The sequence below is a fragment of the Vigna angularis genome, chromosome 5 (assembly GCF_016808095.1).
Source record: "Vigna angularis cultivar LongXiaoDou No.4 chromosome 5, ASM1680809v1, whole genome shotgun sequence".
Taxonomy (NCBI): Eukaryota; Viridiplantae; Streptophyta; class Magnoliopsida; order Fabales; family Fabaceae; genus Vigna; species Vigna angularis.
The window spans coordinates 37,518,296-37,536,265 of NC_068974.1; the positions used below are offsets into that span (position 1 = coordinate 37,518,296).

General features: G+C 31.2%; 2 protein-coding genes across 2 annotated transcripts; one reads left to right on the forward strand and one right to left on the reverse strand.

The window, feature by feature from the left end:
• Positions 1-6,706: 6,706 nt before the first annotated feature.
• Positions 6,707-7,719, forward strand: LOC108338920 (small RNA binding protein 1). The gene is made up of 2 exons (XM_017575989.2): positions 6,707-6,893; positions 7,145-7,719. The coding sequence occupies exons 1-2, from the start codon at positions 6,780-6,782 to the stop codon at positions 7,562-7,564; spliced, it is 534 nt and encodes a 177-aa protein (XP_017431478.1). The 5' UTR covers positions 6,707-6,779; the 3' UTR covers positions 7,565-7,719.
• A 4,013-nt stretch (positions 7,720-11,732) lies between these two features.
• Positions 11,733-13,323, reverse strand: LOC108339748 (protein RADIALIS-like 4). Its single transcript, XM_017576948.2, has 2 exons — positions 12,797-13,323; positions 11,733-11,940 (listed from the first exon to the last, which is right to left on the reverse strand). Exons 1-2 carry the CDS (start codon positions 13,072-13,074, stop codon positions 11,913-11,915), a joined length of 306 nt encoding a protein of 101 aa, XP_017432437.1. The 5' UTR covers positions 13,075-13,323; the 3' UTR covers positions 11,733-11,912.
• Positions 13,324-17,970: the final 4,647 nt, after the last annotated feature.

Consider the following 17,970-nt stretch of genomic DNA (forward strand, 5'->3'; position numbering starts at 1 on the left):
CGGGTGAGGGAATAAGGATGATGGTGTCGGCCGTGAGGTGTTGGAGATGAAGGTGATGATGTTGGTTGTGTGTGAATATGGGAGAAGTTAGAAGTAGCAGTGGGCGTAAGGATGGAGAGATGGATGTTGGAGGTGATGGAGAATGGTCAGAGGTGTGGAAGATGATTTGGTAAGGATGAAAATATGGACGAGCGGTAGAAAGGCCAGGATTTGGACGAGCGTCAGAATAGACATGAACGATCTGGACGAACGTCTCACACACTGTTTGCCGAACGCCCTAAAAGTCAGTGAGAACGAACGTCCAAATAAGGGCAAAATACGAATGGTGGACGACGAACGTTCGAATGAAAAGCGAACGTTCAAATGAAGATCGAACATTCACTAACACATAACACATCAAAACCGAACGTTCACTAAGAATAAACACAAAAACCGAACGTTCACTAAAACATGACCGAACGTCCAAAACCGAACGCTGAAGACAAATATCATGGAGACCGAGCGTTCAATTTTAAGACCGAACGGTTATTACACAAAATATCCGAACGTTTAATAAACAAAAACAACCGAACGGTAAACATGAGAGGTAGTTGAGGGCGAGGACGAACGTCCAAAATAATGGTCGAACGGTCGAATAGTGAACGTTTGATGACCGAACGGTTGAAGATGAGGACGAACGTCCTAAAAGAACCGAAATGTCGAACGGTCAAACAGTGCAAAGGACGAACGGTCACTGTTTGGACGAGCGGCCACCACAACAAAGGGAAAGACGAACGGTCACAGCAACAAAGGGAAGGACGAACGCTTTCAGAAACAGTGAAGAAGGACGAACGCTTGAACAGTTTGGACGAACGGTTTGAACAGTTTGGACGAACGGCCTCAGCAACAGTGGAGAAGGACGAACGCTCACTGTTTGGACGAGCGTTTTCATCTCCTTTTTTTATTTTATTTTATTTTTTTATTTTTTCATTTATATACATTTTTTTTTATGAGGAGAAAACAACAAAACAAATTATTTAGTCAATCCGGACGAAATTGAGTGTTGACATAGATTTATATTAAACAATAAAAATAAAGTATTAATAGTTATAAATAAAAGGTTTAATCATTTTCAATATCCCTATTTCTGTAGGATCGTCTCAAACAGGTCCTCGTATTTTAAAGTCTCTCGATTAGGTCCTTAATTGTTAAAATTTGAATCAAATTAAACATTGCCGTTAAGTTAGGTAGACGGCGTCAAAAAAATTGATTAGTGGCTTAGTGACTTGACTAAATGTTGTTGACGTGACACATATTGATTATCTGAGTTGGCTTTTTTTTTATTTATTTATTTAAAAAAATGACTTTAATCAAAACGCAACGTTTTGTTTACGAAAAATGTATTTTTATTTATTCAATAAAAAATAATTTTTAAAGAATATGTAAAGGAGTGAATAGATTATTTAGTGATATTGAATCTGATATTATCAACAAGAGTAAAACATAATTAAACAAAACCAATGTTGAGATAAGTAACACTTTTTCGAAGTTTCTGATTCCTCTTCCCAAATCTTCCATCAACAAAATACCATCTAACAATCCAACAAAACTTCAGCCCCACAACGAATAAAACATATATAATTCCACCATACATCAACAACAACCCTATCTTCTTCCTCCAGATCCACACTCTGCGTCCTCGTCTTGGCCGGCAACCGCACCGATCATGGACGACGACCTCAAGACGCCCCTGCTGGTGGGAGAAATCGAGGAGGTGGAGGCGACACCGGGGGAGGTCACTCCCCGCACGAGCGAGCGGGCGAAGCATGTGCGGACGAAGGTCTCCGAGGTGGAGATCCACCTCTACCTGCAGGGCGGGGGTCCCATCGCGGTGTTCAAGTCGTCACTGGGCGCGACGTTCCGGTCCGACTTCATCCCGGGGATGGGAGGTCCATGTTAACGGACGACGCGACGTTCTGGTCTGGCTCCCCTCAGGATTTCAATCTTCCAATTTAGGGATTTCTTGAAATCCCAGTTACTTTCCCAAATTTCTCCAAATTCCACATTGAGTCAATTCTGATTATAAAAAACCTAACTATAATCATTTTTCGTAGACAAAACGTTGCGTTTTGATTAAAGTTAATTTTTTAAATGAATAAATAAAAAAAAAGTCAACTCAGACAACCAATATGTGCCACATCAACCGTACTTAGTCAAGTCACTAAGTCACGAATCAATTTTTTTAACGCCGTCTACCTAATTTAGCAGCAAAATTTAATTTGATTTAAATTTTAACAATTAAGAACTTAACCGAGAGACTTTAAAATATAAAGACCTATTTAAAATGATCCTACAAAATAAGGATATCGAAAATGATTAAACCTACATAAAATGTGACATTGAAAGTATAAATTAGCATCTGCAGTTTTAAATTTAATGTACAAGGATAAAAACGTAGTTTCAAACATTGAGATATTTTGTGATAGGGATGTGTGATATTTTGATTTGTCTCGACAACAGCATCATCATCATGTGATGATGGGTCCCATGATGATAGTCCTTTACAGCATACGTCATCTTCATGCCTTCAATTTGTTTCCCAATTTACACCTCAACATAAATTCTTTGAAAGTTGATATTTAGAGATATAAGAAAAACATTCTCTAAAACTCAATAAATTATATTTTAATTGTTTATTCATTTTTATTTAAAATACTAATTAATATATATATATATATAATATATTATAATAATAGAGGTTTGTCATAGGAATGTTTTTATCTAGAGAGTATCATTGTTAAATTTATTTTTTCTTTTTAAATAAAATTACCTGAAAAACTATTTTTAAAATTAAGTCAAATTAGTAATATTTTTTTGTAATAAATTATGCATATAAAAAATCAAAGGAAATAAATCCAACAATTTAAGAAAACAAAAACACTTATTCAAAAAAAATTATCAATCAATACTGTTTTATTATTTATTATTACATAAATATATAATTTGATTTTGACAAAAATAAGAGAGATTATTTCAGAAAATTAAACAGAAGGTACATCATGAAGAAGAAAAAGTATAAAAGCAAGAGAGAAAGAAGATCGAGAATGAAAAGAAGAAAAAGGACATGGGAATTAGGAATTCTCCGATTAACATTTTGTGCACTTGAAATTTCATGTACCAATAAAAATATCAAGATAGGAATATCTCATCTCTTCTTCCAATTTTGAATACGAGTTTCTCTATTCTTCTATTTTATAATTTTTACATGGTGACTTTAATTTTTCAAGTATCTAATTTTATAAAATACTTATTAAAAGTCTTTTTCTTTAGTATATAAGAAAACAACTTGGATTTAATATTAATTTTTTAATTGATCTATTTGGATTTTTTCAAATAAAAGTTCATGGTCAAACACGACTTTCTTCTTATTTTAAATTTTGTTTTTTTATTTTGGATTGTTATTTTAATTTAATCTCTGTAAGCAAGTTCACTCTCACTAAAAATTATTTTGTCTTTTTTGCTAATAATTTTGTTTTTGTTTAAAATCGACATATGGGACAAACAATTGAAACAAGACTTGAGTCTCCAGGATTATATTAATTTGTCACAGTAAGTTGTTTGTATCTTTACTACATCTCAAACTCTTTGGCATAAATGTTTAGGTCAGCTTAATCCTGCCAATACTTGTCTCATACTTTTCAATTTGTCTCACAATTCGTCTTTTTAACATGAGTTTCGACAGTTAGTAAAACACACTCATCATAATATATGGTACTCGAGTTAATAAACGTGTTTTTTCACCTTTTGCTTCAGTTCACTATGATATTTCGTATATGTTCTACTTTGGGTTTTTCTTATTTAATTACTTTCATTGACGATTTCTCCCGATGTACTTGGTTTCTTAATGAAAATTTGTTTTGATATTTTTTTATATTACAAGGTTTCTCAATTAAAATTCAAAATCAATTTGGTATCTCTATTAAAATTTTATGCACTGACAATACTCGTGAATATATGTCTTCCCAATTTTAGTCTTTTTTAAGTTCGCAAGGTATCCTCCATCAAACATCTTGCTCTCACACACTCTATCAGAATGGTGTTGTCAAAAGAAAAAATTGACACTTTGTTGAAAGTGCTCTTACTCTTCTTCTTCACCACAATATCCCTTTTTCACTTTGGGGAGATGTCATTCTAACATAAGAGTCGTGAAGTTACGTTTATTTACCATGCATTTGATCAATACATACTCATCCTCGTCATACATCACACAATTCAATATATAATACCAAACAAACATCAAAGTACCGATACAACTTAAACCTAGCAAGGAATAAGAGAAAAGAAGACATAAACCAAAATTGTACACATGACGCCCAATGATAGCATCCTAGCGCCCAACGCTGCAATCAATGGGCAAGTATATCCCTTTGCCCAACACTCGAACTCCATTGGAAAAGTTGCGTTCAGCGTAAAAAATGAGCGCTCAACGCTTTGAAGCTCAGTGGCTTGCTATTTTGGCAACATCGAGTGTCATACTGACCACTCATTACTATAACATATGATGGCAAACTCGAAACTAGCTTTGGTTGCCCCCAGTAGTACCTATCCAAATGATCAAGATGGAATTGTAGACACTCGAAATGATTCAAAAACAGGTATATAACTTAAATTAAATACCAGTTTGATGATTTAGTCAGTAATCAAGGTTCAATCGATCAACCTACAACTCACAGCTCAAGAATCAGAATTCCAATGCTTTAAACAAGATTTTTCAATGCATTAACTAGCCAACTAAGTCCTAGATAACCTCAAGCTAAACACCAAACAAGAAATTTACTTAAAAAAACATTCCTTTAAGATTTCACCTGTTAAAAAACTCTAAAATAGAGCGAAAGTAACCTAAAACTATACATATTAATTACTTACCATCAGAACATTAGATTTATGGTTAATCAAGGTTCTAGATAAGTTTAAAATGATCTAAAAAGCTACCTCAAACATTAGTTATACTCCAAAGCTCCTCCTCTAAAAATTTACCTATCAAAACCTCAATTTAGACTAAAAATTAATCCAATGACACAAAATCAAAATACACCGTTAGGATCATTAATAGTCATATAAAAGATTTAAATGATACATGCAACCACATATGATATTGATGCAAGGGAGAAGAAAACAAACTAAAGAAAAATAATATAAATCAATTTTTTTTTTATAAAAACTAATGGATTAGACCTAAAGATATCGTTGTGATGATCACTTAAATGATATCCGATATTCTAACAAATGAACACTTAGACGATATCCGGTCTCATTGTAAGGATCACACACTTTATTTAGGAGTTAAATTTCTTAAACATTCTTTTTGTTTACTAAATTTTAATTAAATTTAATTAAAAAACAACATTATTAATGACTTGATTGTGAATTCTAAAATTGTGCTTGGCAAATGGGCACAATTTTCTAATAAATTTACCTACCTGGTCATTTTAAAAAACTAAGTAAAATAGATAAATAAATACGAATTTAATTATTAAAGTTTTCTATTGAAACTCAATAACGAAATATCTTATTTTGAGACACGATTTCAATGTTATAACGTAAATTAATCTAAATGGAATGAAATATATGGATTTTTGAAGGTACGGATATTAATACTCAGATTTTATATATAAAAATAATCTTATTAGAATATAGTATAATATGATATGACGAAATCTTAAATTTAAAAAGTTTTAAAACTAAAAGATATTTAATTATATAATAAATGAATTTTAAAATTTAAAATATTTGAGACCTACTTAACATATCTTCCATGGAATAAAATAAGATTTTCTAAAAATTAAAGTATTTATAAATTGACTTTTTTTATCACTTAAATTTTTACAAAAATAATAAAAGATAATATTCGTTTACATGTTCATTTAAGTTCATTTTTTATATACATTATAAAAATAAAATAATTATAAAAAATAAAATTTGATATTTTTAAAATAAAAAGAAAAAATAATATCAAATAAATTTAAAAATATTTATGTGTGTAAAAATATATTTTTGTTTTCACTTCGATATTTTTTTATGATCCAATTATTGTAAACAATTATGTTGTGGGAACTAGAGAAAATATGGGTACTGTGGTTATATAATTTTAGGTTTAATACCCAATTTAGTCCCCACTTTGGTTGAAAAATATGGGTACTGTGTCACATCATCATCTATTAATTTCGTTAACTTATATTTAACGAAAGGGACCAATCTGACCCACTATTTTAAAAGTTAGGACTAATTCAAAACACTTTTATAACAAGGGAGTAAATTGAGATTTTTCAACCAAAGTGAGGACTAAATTGGCTATTAAACCATAATTTTATTAAATGGGTTAGCGATTTCAATGAGTTTATTCCAACCCCTCTTTTTGTAAAACAATACAAGATGCGTGATTTTGGCTAAAGAAACACGAAAGAGCTCGTTCCAAGCACAATTCTGGTTAAAAAAATTGAGATAGTGGTTTTTGGAAAAAAATTGGGTGTACGAATAATTTATAGGGATTGGGAAAGGGTGGGGTAGGAGTAGCAATGCCCAAGAAAGAAATGAATAAAAAATTGGGCCCAAAATTTGTGATGACCTAATTTGAACCATGATTGATTTAGCTGTAACCCTGGTCTAGGTTCAACTCATAACCTGTAACCCTGGTTAACAGTCCAGCTGCTATAAAAGAATCCCTTGGGGTTCACCATTTCATCGTGCAACTCTTATCTCTTTACAATAATCTCAAATTTCTAGGGTTTATAATATTTTCCATGGCTGCAGCTGATGTTGAGTTCAGATGTTTCATCGGTGGCCTAGCATGGGCCACCGACGGTGATTCCTTGGAGAAAGCCTTCTCTGTATACGGCGAAGTCCTTGAATCGAAGGTCTGTTTGTCGCAGGCACCGCATCTGATCCGGATTCGGAATTTGTCGATCCCGTTCTGATCTGTGATCTGATATTTTTTGCGTTACTTGATCTATGATACTTGTGTTACTATATGATTCTTTTTTTACTCACGCCAATAGGTACGTTCATCTTCATCCTTTAATCAAAGGCGAAGATCGATCGGGTTCTATTCGGTTTTGTTTTCGCTTGTTTTCTTAGATCTGATTTTTCATTGTGTTTCATTTTGCAGATTATCAATGATCGTGAGACTGGAAGGTCTAGGGGCTTTGGATTTGTGACTTTTTCTACGGAGCAGGCCATGAGAGACGCGATCCAAGGAATGAACGGTCAGAATCTTGACGGTCGTAACATCACAGTGAATGAAGCTCAGTCTCGTGGTTCTGGCGGAGGAGGCGGTGGCCGTGGAGGTGGCGGATATGGCGGTGGTGGTGGTGGATACAATCGTGGTGGAGGAGGTGGATACGGTGGCGGTGGCGGCTACGGTGGCGGTGGCGGCGGTGGATATGGTGGCCGACGTGAAGGAGGGTACAGCCGTAATAGCGGTGGTTATGGTGGAGGAGGTGGTTATGGCGGTGGTAGAGATCGTAGTTATGGTGATAGTGGATCCCGCTCTCGTGGCGGTGATGGAGGGGACGGTAGCTGGAACTAGGTCTTGAAGTTGTAGAATAGGGTTTATGATTAAGTCGATTGAAATTAGGTGTTCTGTTTTGCGTGTTGATGTTTGTAGTCGTGTTGTTCGTGGTTTTGACCTTTATATCTGGTTGTTTACAGTTCTTCTGAATGAAATTAAAGTGTTGACTCCCAGTGTTAATTTCTGTCAGCAAGTTGTTTTACTAATTTTTTTTTATATAAGCGAAACGAGATATAACCTTAAATAAATAGATGTTACTCTTTAGGCCTTACACAAGCGTTATTGCTTTGGAAAATCAATAAACTACTTATATATGCAGTCGACATATAAAGAACCGAGACCATTATCCCCATTAACAAGGTTTAATAATTCATGAGTTGCATAATGTAAATATAATATTGTTATTAGTAGCGGTTTAATAGTGAGTAACAAATGTTGCATATGATTTTAAAAAGACAATTGAGTAGTATATTTCTACTATTTTCTATTTTCATGTATATATTAATCATTCAAATAAAATTATCTGACTCTTTTCAGTAACAGTCTTTTAAATCAATAATTTCAACTTGAATTTCTAAATAATTAATTAAAATGTAAAATATTTTAATTTGAACAATTAAATTTAATGTGAGCAGATCTAGTATGACTAAACATGTCTAAGTAATTAAAACGCTAAAATTTTGTCCCACATCACTTGAGTTATTTTTTTTTATTTTTACTAAGCTATATAAAAAGGCATTTTTCTTCCGATTATGAATTTACAGATGATTTTGATTATAGTTTAAAGATATTTATTTTCTATGTCCAGGTATTTTATTATTTGTTTCTGTTTTTCTTTATGGTAGTTGGAAATGTTTATGTTTAATTTTTTAAGACATGTATTTACCATTTTTATAATATTTGGTATTGATTTAGATTATGTTTGGTTCATAAACATAGAAATATGATTTAACATGGTTTTCTTAATGACATCCGATAATGTTTTATTTCTTGTTAAATTTTTAAAATATGTATTTTGCCATTTTTATAATATTTGGTATTGATTTACATTTAATGTTAGTATATTATAAACATAGAAATATGTTTTAACATAATTTATTATTTATATTTAAATTAGATGTCTTAAATAGATTATATAAAAAAGTTAAATGACGTATTGTTTTTCTTAACTGATTGACATAAATGTGTCATTTACCTAAAAGATATGGGGTAAATATATCTTTACCTAGACACAATTTTATATAAATCTTTTAATAAAAAATATTCTAATTTATTGTACTGTTTAATTATAAAATAACTTTTTTAAATAATTGAAACTTCTTTTAAACACAAATTTTAAGAATCCGTAGAGACTAAGTATGTGACTTGGAGACACCATCAAATACCCACCTAACTTATAACAAGAACAATGCATATAGTAATCTCACTGAATTCTCAACAATTCTGAACTGAATTGTTGCCAATACAATCTTCCCTTGTTGGGTGAAAGTTCCACATCTATACTGCAATGTTACTCGCCTTAAGTTTTGTCTTAATACGGCTGGAGACTTGTGCAAAACTACTGCAGAAGAGTATTATATATGCTCAAACAAGAAGAAAAAATTCTGAACATATATAGTTCATTAAAAATACATGGTTACACTTTGCTGTAGTATTTATTAGAATTTGGGATTAAACATCTCCATGTCATAAGTCACAAAATTTATCTTTTGTTGAGGTACACCTTCATTGGTATTTAATCCAAAAGACTTTCTTTTCTATCAAACTATTCTCAATATCATCAATCTCTGCCTACCAACATGAATGCAGAAATGATCAGAGAAACTTGAAAATTTGGCACATAAGGTTTCTTTCATAATCAAATGCCTTCTTTGCCAATAAGTTACAAAGGAATTTCCTCATGGGAAGGACAAGAGAATCCAAAGTTGTGATGTAGTCTTGGCTTCATCAACAATAGCTAAAGGTTTCTTGATAAACAAACACCCCCCAAGTTTACCAACCGAATCATTCTCTTATTGAAAACATTTCAATGACTTGTCATGTGTATCATTTTAAGTTCTCATAAAATGAACAAGCTCGTACTTTTCCAAAAGTTTCTATGAAACTTTTTGAAAGCAGAGAACAGTTTGGTATGAACATTGTTCCCCAAGTACCAGTTCAGGATGATGTTTTCCTTGCTGACCACCACTGTGTAACTGTTCCACTAACTGAAACAAGTCTTTTGCAATGTCTTCTTGATTGATATTGAATGTTTGAACCATGATGATGATGTAATGGATGAGTGGAATCAAGGAGAGTGTAGACAGAGTTTCGAAGTAATGATAAGCTACTTTCAGAGGTAACTAAGGTTTAAATTACACATGATTAAGAACACTTAAAGAGAAAGTGTTCTGTGTAACTGCAATTTAAATGAATTATGATTATGATGCGTCTGCTACATAGCTTTCAAATGCATCTTACCAAACAAGTGCTGAAGTTAAATATGCCATCATGATGCTGAATTTTGCTAATTTGATCATGTCACACATGAATCAGCAAATGATTCAGACTTTGCACAACTCAACATGACAAACTTTCGAAAGTTCATTCATGGCTAGGAGAATGAACTTGAATATGGAGGACATGTGTATTGAGTGTTGTTGTCATATATCAAGGTGAAAGATGTTGAACAAGATGGAAACACTTTTTTTCTGTCAAATAATTCTTAAACAAACATTGATTTGAGCATACTGTGTTTCTCCTGTCATCACTTTCTAAATGAGGTATTTGGTCAATTCCATGGAAGTTGTTAGATTATTATGTGTAAAATAATGAGTTTTGACTGAAAACTTAAGAATTAATGAAACAATATTAAAATTAACTTCAAAAATAGGATAAAATGAAATATTAAACCACAAAAAAACTTATAAGAGTTTTAAAAATAAATCATTAGGATTTTTCTTTTAAATTTCATACAAAGTATTTTTGTTTACAAAATTAAGATCATGTTTGAAAATTTATTCTTCATCCAAAGTCATTCATAAAAAATATAGCATTTAGGTCTAAAATATATTTTCTATATTTTTTTTTCTCACTTGATTTCCAATCTTTCCGTACTCAACTTTTTCTTTTGTAAATGTAAGGCTTAATTTTTACTGGTTAAATATTTTATGTTTATAGTTAAATTAAATGCATAACTTTTCATAGGTAGTTTAAGTGCAACACTATAGATATTTTTATATAATTCATCAACTAATACTAATTGTACTTCGATAACTAAAGTAGTTAAAAAAAAATTAAAACGATACCATTTCATTAATATATATTTTTTTTTAAAATAATATCCTTAAATATAATAAATTAATTTAAATTGAAGAAAAGTATACCCGCATTATAATTATAATAGTTTTCCTTTTATTTTGTCAAGTGTCTAATCCACGTGTCAAACTAACTTTAGAAAATAGTCAATCTTCTCCTGACTTGATATGTTTGATGTGCAATTTTATTTTTGGAAAAAAAGGATTACCTATATTTATAAATAGTAATTATTTTAATCCCAGAAGCAAATTTCTATCAAAAACCCAAATCCCAATTTCTAACAAGATTTGAAATATTGTAAAAGAAATTGCAAGTTGCAATTATTGTTTTAAAAATTGATTTGGTATCTTTAACTCTTAAAAAAAATGAAACATCTCATTACTAACATGAACTGACAGAAAGTTACCCAAATTAATTAAAAATAAGTGAAAATTAAGACAATTTTACTTAGACCCATTTTTTTCTTATTTGATGTGAATAGTAGAAAAAACCTTAAACTAAACAGAAAACATATTTAAAGGAAATTGAATAATTTGTTTGAAAAATAGGACAAAAAAAGCTCAAATGCAAGTTGAAGTCATCTAAATCTTGGACTACACAGATGTTTCACATGATGATTAGGTAATGCTGCACTCAGTTTGATTTATACGGGGGAATATTAATGGGCTCGGTACTGTTGTACTAAGCTGCAAAATCAAGTTACTTTTCATTTTTCTCTTTTTACCTTTTTTCTGATAAACTTTACAAACTCTAAAGTAGTTTGTTTATTTATTTTTATTCTTCTGATCAGTTATGAATTATATAATCTCAATGTGATTATAATAAAAAAACAACATTTGTTAATCCTTTTTAAAGGGTGTGCGAGAATATCCTGATTGAGATTCTGGTATTGTTTTCTGAAACAGGACAATTCATTGAAAATTGAAACAATCTAAATTGCAATGGTAGAAAAGAGAACACAGAAGAACAAAGTAGAAAGACATAGAAAGAAAGATATTTCTGCAAATTTAAGGAACACCACATAAATGCTGCGAAGAGCCGAGGATACCACGAACATCATCTTTTTCCATCAATTCAGCTTAAGATACTTCAGAAGCCTGAGACAATAAAATAGTTAAAATAAAATTAAACTTGTGCATCCTAGAAAATATCGAAATGACACGGAAAACACGACAAAAATTACTGCAGAATGCAAGAGAAGACTTATGGCATTACTCTCTCAATTTGCTGTCACAAAATGACCACGTTGTGTATTTGAGAAAGACTAATCACTGTTTTTGTTCTGTTCAAGTGTTCAAGTATTTGGAAGCTATTGCAATGTGGCATAATATTCTCCAATCAAGGAAGGTAAGATTATTGCCACGGAATCTTTAGCTATCACTTTTCGCAAACACTTAAATCTCGACAGTCAAATTTTTTGTGCACAGTAAATTCGGTTCACAAGAATTCTGCTATCTGGCTTCCATCACTGCAAGGCTTATACCACAGATTCAAATAATATTTTGACATAAAAAAGCTACGGTGAAAGCAGTTATACCTAATTTCATTAGTTAGGTAGCTAGATAACTGAGTTTAGAAATTTGAGCCTGAAAACTTAGGGTGTATAACAAGTAATTATTCTGTTCAATGGCACAAGAAAACGGAAAAGAAATGTTTGTGATTTCTTCTTTGATTTCTTGCATTAGAGTGACCCAGTTGCAGAACAATGCTGCAGAAATCATGATCGGCTGCTACTTTTTATTCTGGCTAGTGATTGTGAAGTATCAAATGGTTTTGCAACCATTTCTATGATGCTGTTGGAGTAGTCAACCCAAGAAGGACAAAGAATGGAACATGCATGAGAAGGATTAAAACTAAGAAGGTTAATTTGAGAAAAGTTGTTAGATAATGACATGCAAATGATTGACCAGATGAAAAAGATTGAAAAGAGAGATTTGGAATTGGATGCATTACTTGTCTTCATCATCAACATTGGTGGTGGTGGTTGCGGTGGACCTGTATTTGGGGAGAGGAACATGGCCAGACTCTATGTGTCTGAGATCCTCCAAGAGAATCTCATAGTGTTTCTTAACTTCATCAGGGGATTTGTCACCAACTGCTGCAGCCACATTCTGCCAGCGATCAGGGGTATCCTTGTCATATTTTGCAAGTGCTTTTTCAAACAGCTTGTTCTGCTTTGGAGTCCAGGAGGAATCAGAAGGCTTTTGCTTGCTGAGAGAGCTTGAAGCCATGAGTGAAAAACTTGATGGAAAAGAGAGAGAAAAGATGAATGATGAAAGAAAAAAGAACAACAAGTTTGGGTGAGAATATGCAGCTGGTGCTGTGCTTATATATTGGTGAAGCTAGTGGGTTATAGCTGATTAGGGAATCTGAGTAAGCAAAAGTTACAAAGTCTCGTGACCCGTTCGCATTGGAACCACGAAATGATGCAGTACAAGAAGATTTTATTGGCCATAGCTCACATTCAGTGAAGGGAATCAGTTTAAAAAGAATATGGTTCCAAAAAGAAGACTTGATTTAGCTTATGGTACCATTTTGTGAACCTTATTAATGCATAGGAATTTTCCCAACACAGCTTTTGTACTTTCTCTATACTATACAACCATTAATGAACTTGTTATAATCAAAATCAAAATCAAAATGACTCAACTCAGGTAAGTGTTAGGTACACAAAGCCTGACTAAAGTTATAGATAACAGATAATCTTGCTCTGTTTAAAGCTTAACGTTGATTAATTAAACTATCTGAATAAAATAAAATAAAACCCTCCTTATTAGTTTGGGTTTGAATTTGAGTTTCATCAACAAAAAATCTCACTTTCATTTCAATCTAAGGCCACTGTTACCTCTTTATTTGTATTTATTTGAAAGTGCAGTGTTTTTGTATTCAACACCTTTTCAATAGGGCACTGAATAATTAAGCAACATAGGATTAAGAAAAGGAACATAACATTTAATAAATATGATGAAAAATTGTTAATAACAAACCCTTTTAAAATTTAATAAGATTCTGATTAGTTTCACAACTCTTTCTACTTTCTGTCTAATGGAGATAATAACACCAGTAAATTTGAAATTATATCCTTCAAAATTCAAGTAAACGTACTAAAAATGATAAAGTTAAGTATTATATAAAAATAAATGAATCTAAGTCTTAAGTTAAGGATAAAAATAATGTCAATTTTTTTTATGTGGATTGAGTTTAAATTGATTGAATTGTGTTGTGTCTCTGTGTGATTGCCTTTTTATAAAGACCTATCGTGTATTAGAGTATATGTATATTAGTATGCGTATTCCAAAAATTTCCCGTAAGAAATAACACATTTTAAAGTATATTCTAATTTGTCAATTTACTAGTTGAACTGTCAGGTTTAATTTGAGTTTCCCTTTAACTTGCTTTTGATAGAAAATTACTACGACAAAACATTGCTATGTTTTATAACAGTTCCAAGTTTCCAAATTTAGGTTAGGTGGGTTGAATATTTGAAAATTTGTTTGAATTTGAGACTTATTTGATGAGATTTTGTTATCATTTATTGTTTTTTAATTAAAATAAATCATTTGTGAGTATAAGAAAATGTGTGATTTAGTCTTCTTCTTTTTTTTTTTATCAGCATACCATCTATTGAGTAAATGTAAGTACTTGCAGTAAGTCTACAAAAGTAATCCTCTTTGGGATTACTATATTAAGTTTGTTCTGACCATAAAACATTCTTTTGATAATATACAATACCTTGCTCCAGTCTTGTTTTCATCAGCATTTATCTAAGATTGATTCCGTATTTATTCTGATAATCTCCTCCGTTTTAACACTTTAACAAAACCCTTTCTGTCATCCAGTACTAGTATTATAAAATTGACAGAAGAACAACATTATAGCTTAAACTTTGATGGAAAATTTTAACTTTCCTATTTGGTGAGAATTAATATAGAATTGTATTGACATGACAAATTAAAAAAATTTATTTCTAAATTCACTCTCATTTACTTTCAAATTCACTCAAATATATGACAAAAAAATTTATCTTCAAATCCTCTTAAATACCCTCAAATCCACTCCCTCAAATTCACTCAAAAGAACAAGGTCATGACCAACAATAAGAAATAAAATGATACGATAACACATATTTAACAAGAGTAAAATATCATGATAAAAGAATCAACTTTCATAATTTTTTTGAATAAAAAAGAAAAAAAATAAGAAAATATAATGTCAAATAAATGTAAAAAATTTATAAGTTAAAGTATCATTTTTAAGAAATCTTTTGATAGCTTTAAATGAGTAATGATATCATGACACACTTTTACATTTATTTAACACACTTTTACATTTATTTGATAAACAAAACAAAAATAAAATGATCACAAAAATATAAACTTTTTTATATTTTTTTTTAAAAAAATTAAGTAAAATGAAAAAAAATATATTAAATAAATATAAAAAATTTATCTGTGTCAAAACTATAATTTTTGAGCTGCAAATAACCACCTATCTCAATCATAAATTTAAATCCCAAATAGAGTAAAATGGATTTTAACTGAAGTGATCTATGTTTTGATAAGAATATTACTGCAAAACTCACTGTATATTTTTCAATTCAAGAAAAATTACCTTTTATCACTTTCTAATCAATCTGAAGTTTTGAATCTACAACAATTTGACCTTTACAAAACAGTTACTTTTCATAAAACAAAATCAATTCTCATTACTCCTCCAAGAAAACCAAACAAATGATATGTACGGCTTAGCAGTGGAATGATAAGATGTTACTTTCAGTACGAAATTTGAAAAGATAATCTATTTGCTTTAAGTCAAACTGAGATCAAACACCATCAGAAATCATAGAAATGAGATCATTTATGTAATATTAGAAGATCAGATTTATGTAATACTAAAAGAACTGACAGTAAGATTTGCAGACACTTATGTACTATATATAAATGTGAAATTTATACACTTTTATATATTATATACGATATATATTCGATAAGATTTACAAGCGTTTGTACAGTATAATGGTTTATCAATCTCCACGTGTTAACAGTAAAGTAATAGTTTTTCACCCTTCCAAATGCATGACATGATGTAAGACAAGGTGGCAGAAATAGTTAAATTTTAAAGTTGGCAATGATGCAAGTATTGTGCATGAAGAAAGTTTATTGGATGAAGAGGGTGATTTCTTGATGGGGTTTTTGGTATTCCATCCAAGTTAGACTAAAAAATTTGGAGTTAGAGATAAGTATTCACAGGTATCTAAAAAAGCAGTGGTCATCACTTATCACTGACGAAATCTGTAAGACTGAGAAGAATCTGGCAAGAAGGGGAAAGAGTTAAAATTTCCGTGTCTCAGCAAAAATTATTTTATTGCATTGAGTTCGTGAGATAATCAGAGTTGGGTTTTCCCAACCTTTGCTCAGAGCAACATTCCAAAAGCTTGTAAGGCTACCTGAAACCCGTACTACGATAACACCATACCACATTGTTTTTTTCTGCATGTTTTGGTAGGATTTAAATAGGTTCTACTGTTTTCATATATCTTTTTTCTGGTTGGGTTTGAAGGATCGTGTGTCGTCTGATTGGTAGAACAGTGAAGTACCGTTTTCATTACTCCATACCAGGATAAGCTCGTACATCTCTACCCTCTTCCACTTTGTTTTCCTTTATAAACTAAGCCCAATTCTGCAAAATGCATAACCTACATGTTAATCAATGGAGTAATGCAGTAACGTTAAAGGATATTATTCTAAACAGGACAATGCTACTTTTACACAAAAAAAACTTTTATACAAAAAAAATAATTTTACATTCAATTGACAATTTTTTTTTCATTTTCTATTTCTTTGAAAATATAAAAGTTCATTTTTTGTTGAAACTATTTTATCCTTAAAATTGGTTGTTAAATTGTAGTTATGGGTTTCAAAATATTTTTTCTATTAAACAACGCTGTGTAGTCACAATCTATACCTTTTCTTTTATAAGAAAATTATTCATTTTAATTTTACTTGTATGAAAAAACTGGATTGAATTGGGCATGTTAGCCCATTTTTTTAAATCAAGAAAAAGAAATTGATTTTTTGAAATAAGAATTTAGGAAGTTATGTAATAGTTCTTGCATAATTAAACATAGTCTCCAAAATCTTTTTTCAATAAGTAAACTCTTTATTATTCTTTATTATTCGATTATCATTCTTTAAGTCTTCTTATTTTTCTATTGATTGGGGTGTTTGTTAAAGATTCTTTAATGTTTAAGTTAGTATTTGATCAAAAATTATAGTCAAATTCAAATTAATATAAAAAATAAAGTCAAAGTACGATTAAAAAAATATTTATAGGTATATTTCGCTGACCATGGACTCCATATGAATGAATCACAGTTATGACCCATTGGACCAGAGACCCAATGACCAGCTTACCTATGAGAAACTCCACCTGTTTTTCTGGCTAAGTTATCCAACGCGAGAGTGCCTCCAACGGGCGTAAGGAGCTACTGACGATACTCTGGCTCAGTGAGCAACTTGGTTGTCAAAGAATAAATGCAGGCTTTGGCGTGGGAAGCATAGTACTTGGTATCCGATATTTGGTACCCACGAGTGATAGTTGAACTTGTCATTTAGTAGTACAATCCTTGATATCCGATCAAGTGATTCATCCTTCATAGAGTATCAGGTAGTTTGACCTATCAATTATATTGGCTATAGGTTACCTAACATTAAGTGCTCGATAAACAATATCATATAATTATCTTTAAAGGTTGTGTTAGCAAGACTAAGGGATCCTCGCCACATACAATACACTAGCCCCCCTAGTCTTTTGATGTCATGAAGGCATGTGTAGAGTACGATTTTCAAAAAAACTTTGCAAAGAAAAATTGTTATCTTTGGTTATAACCCTATTGGTATATAGTGGTGTGTTGTATGTGGTCGAGGATTGCCTTTAAAGATAATGACATGATATCGTTTACTGAACACCTAAAGTCAAGTAACTTTTACTTATAGCCAATATAACTGATAAGTCGACTAGTGGGTACTCTATGAAGGATGAATCACATACCCGGATATCGAAGATTGTACTGCTAAATAGGTAAGTTCAACTATCACTAGCAAATATCGAATACCGGGTAGCGGGTA

Bases quoted from the DNA above. Each gene is read 5' to 3' on its own strand.
- LOC108338920 (XM_017575989.2), top strand. From the start codon at position 6,780: ATGGCTGCAGCTGATGTTGAGTTCAGATGTTTCATCGGTGGCCTAGCA. The intron at 6,894-7,144 runs GTCTGTTTGTCG...TTCATTTTGCAG, and splicing joins GCGAAGTCCTTGAATCGAAG to ATTATCAATGATCGTGAGAC.
- LOC108339748 (XM_017576948.2), bottom strand. From the start codon at position 13,074: ATGGCTTCAAGCTCTCTCAGCAAGCAAAAGCCTTCTGATTCCTCCTGG. The intron at 11,941-12,796 runs GTAATGCATCCA...TTATTGTCTCAG, and splicing joins AATGTTGATGATGAAGACAA to GCTTCTGAAGTATCTTAAGC.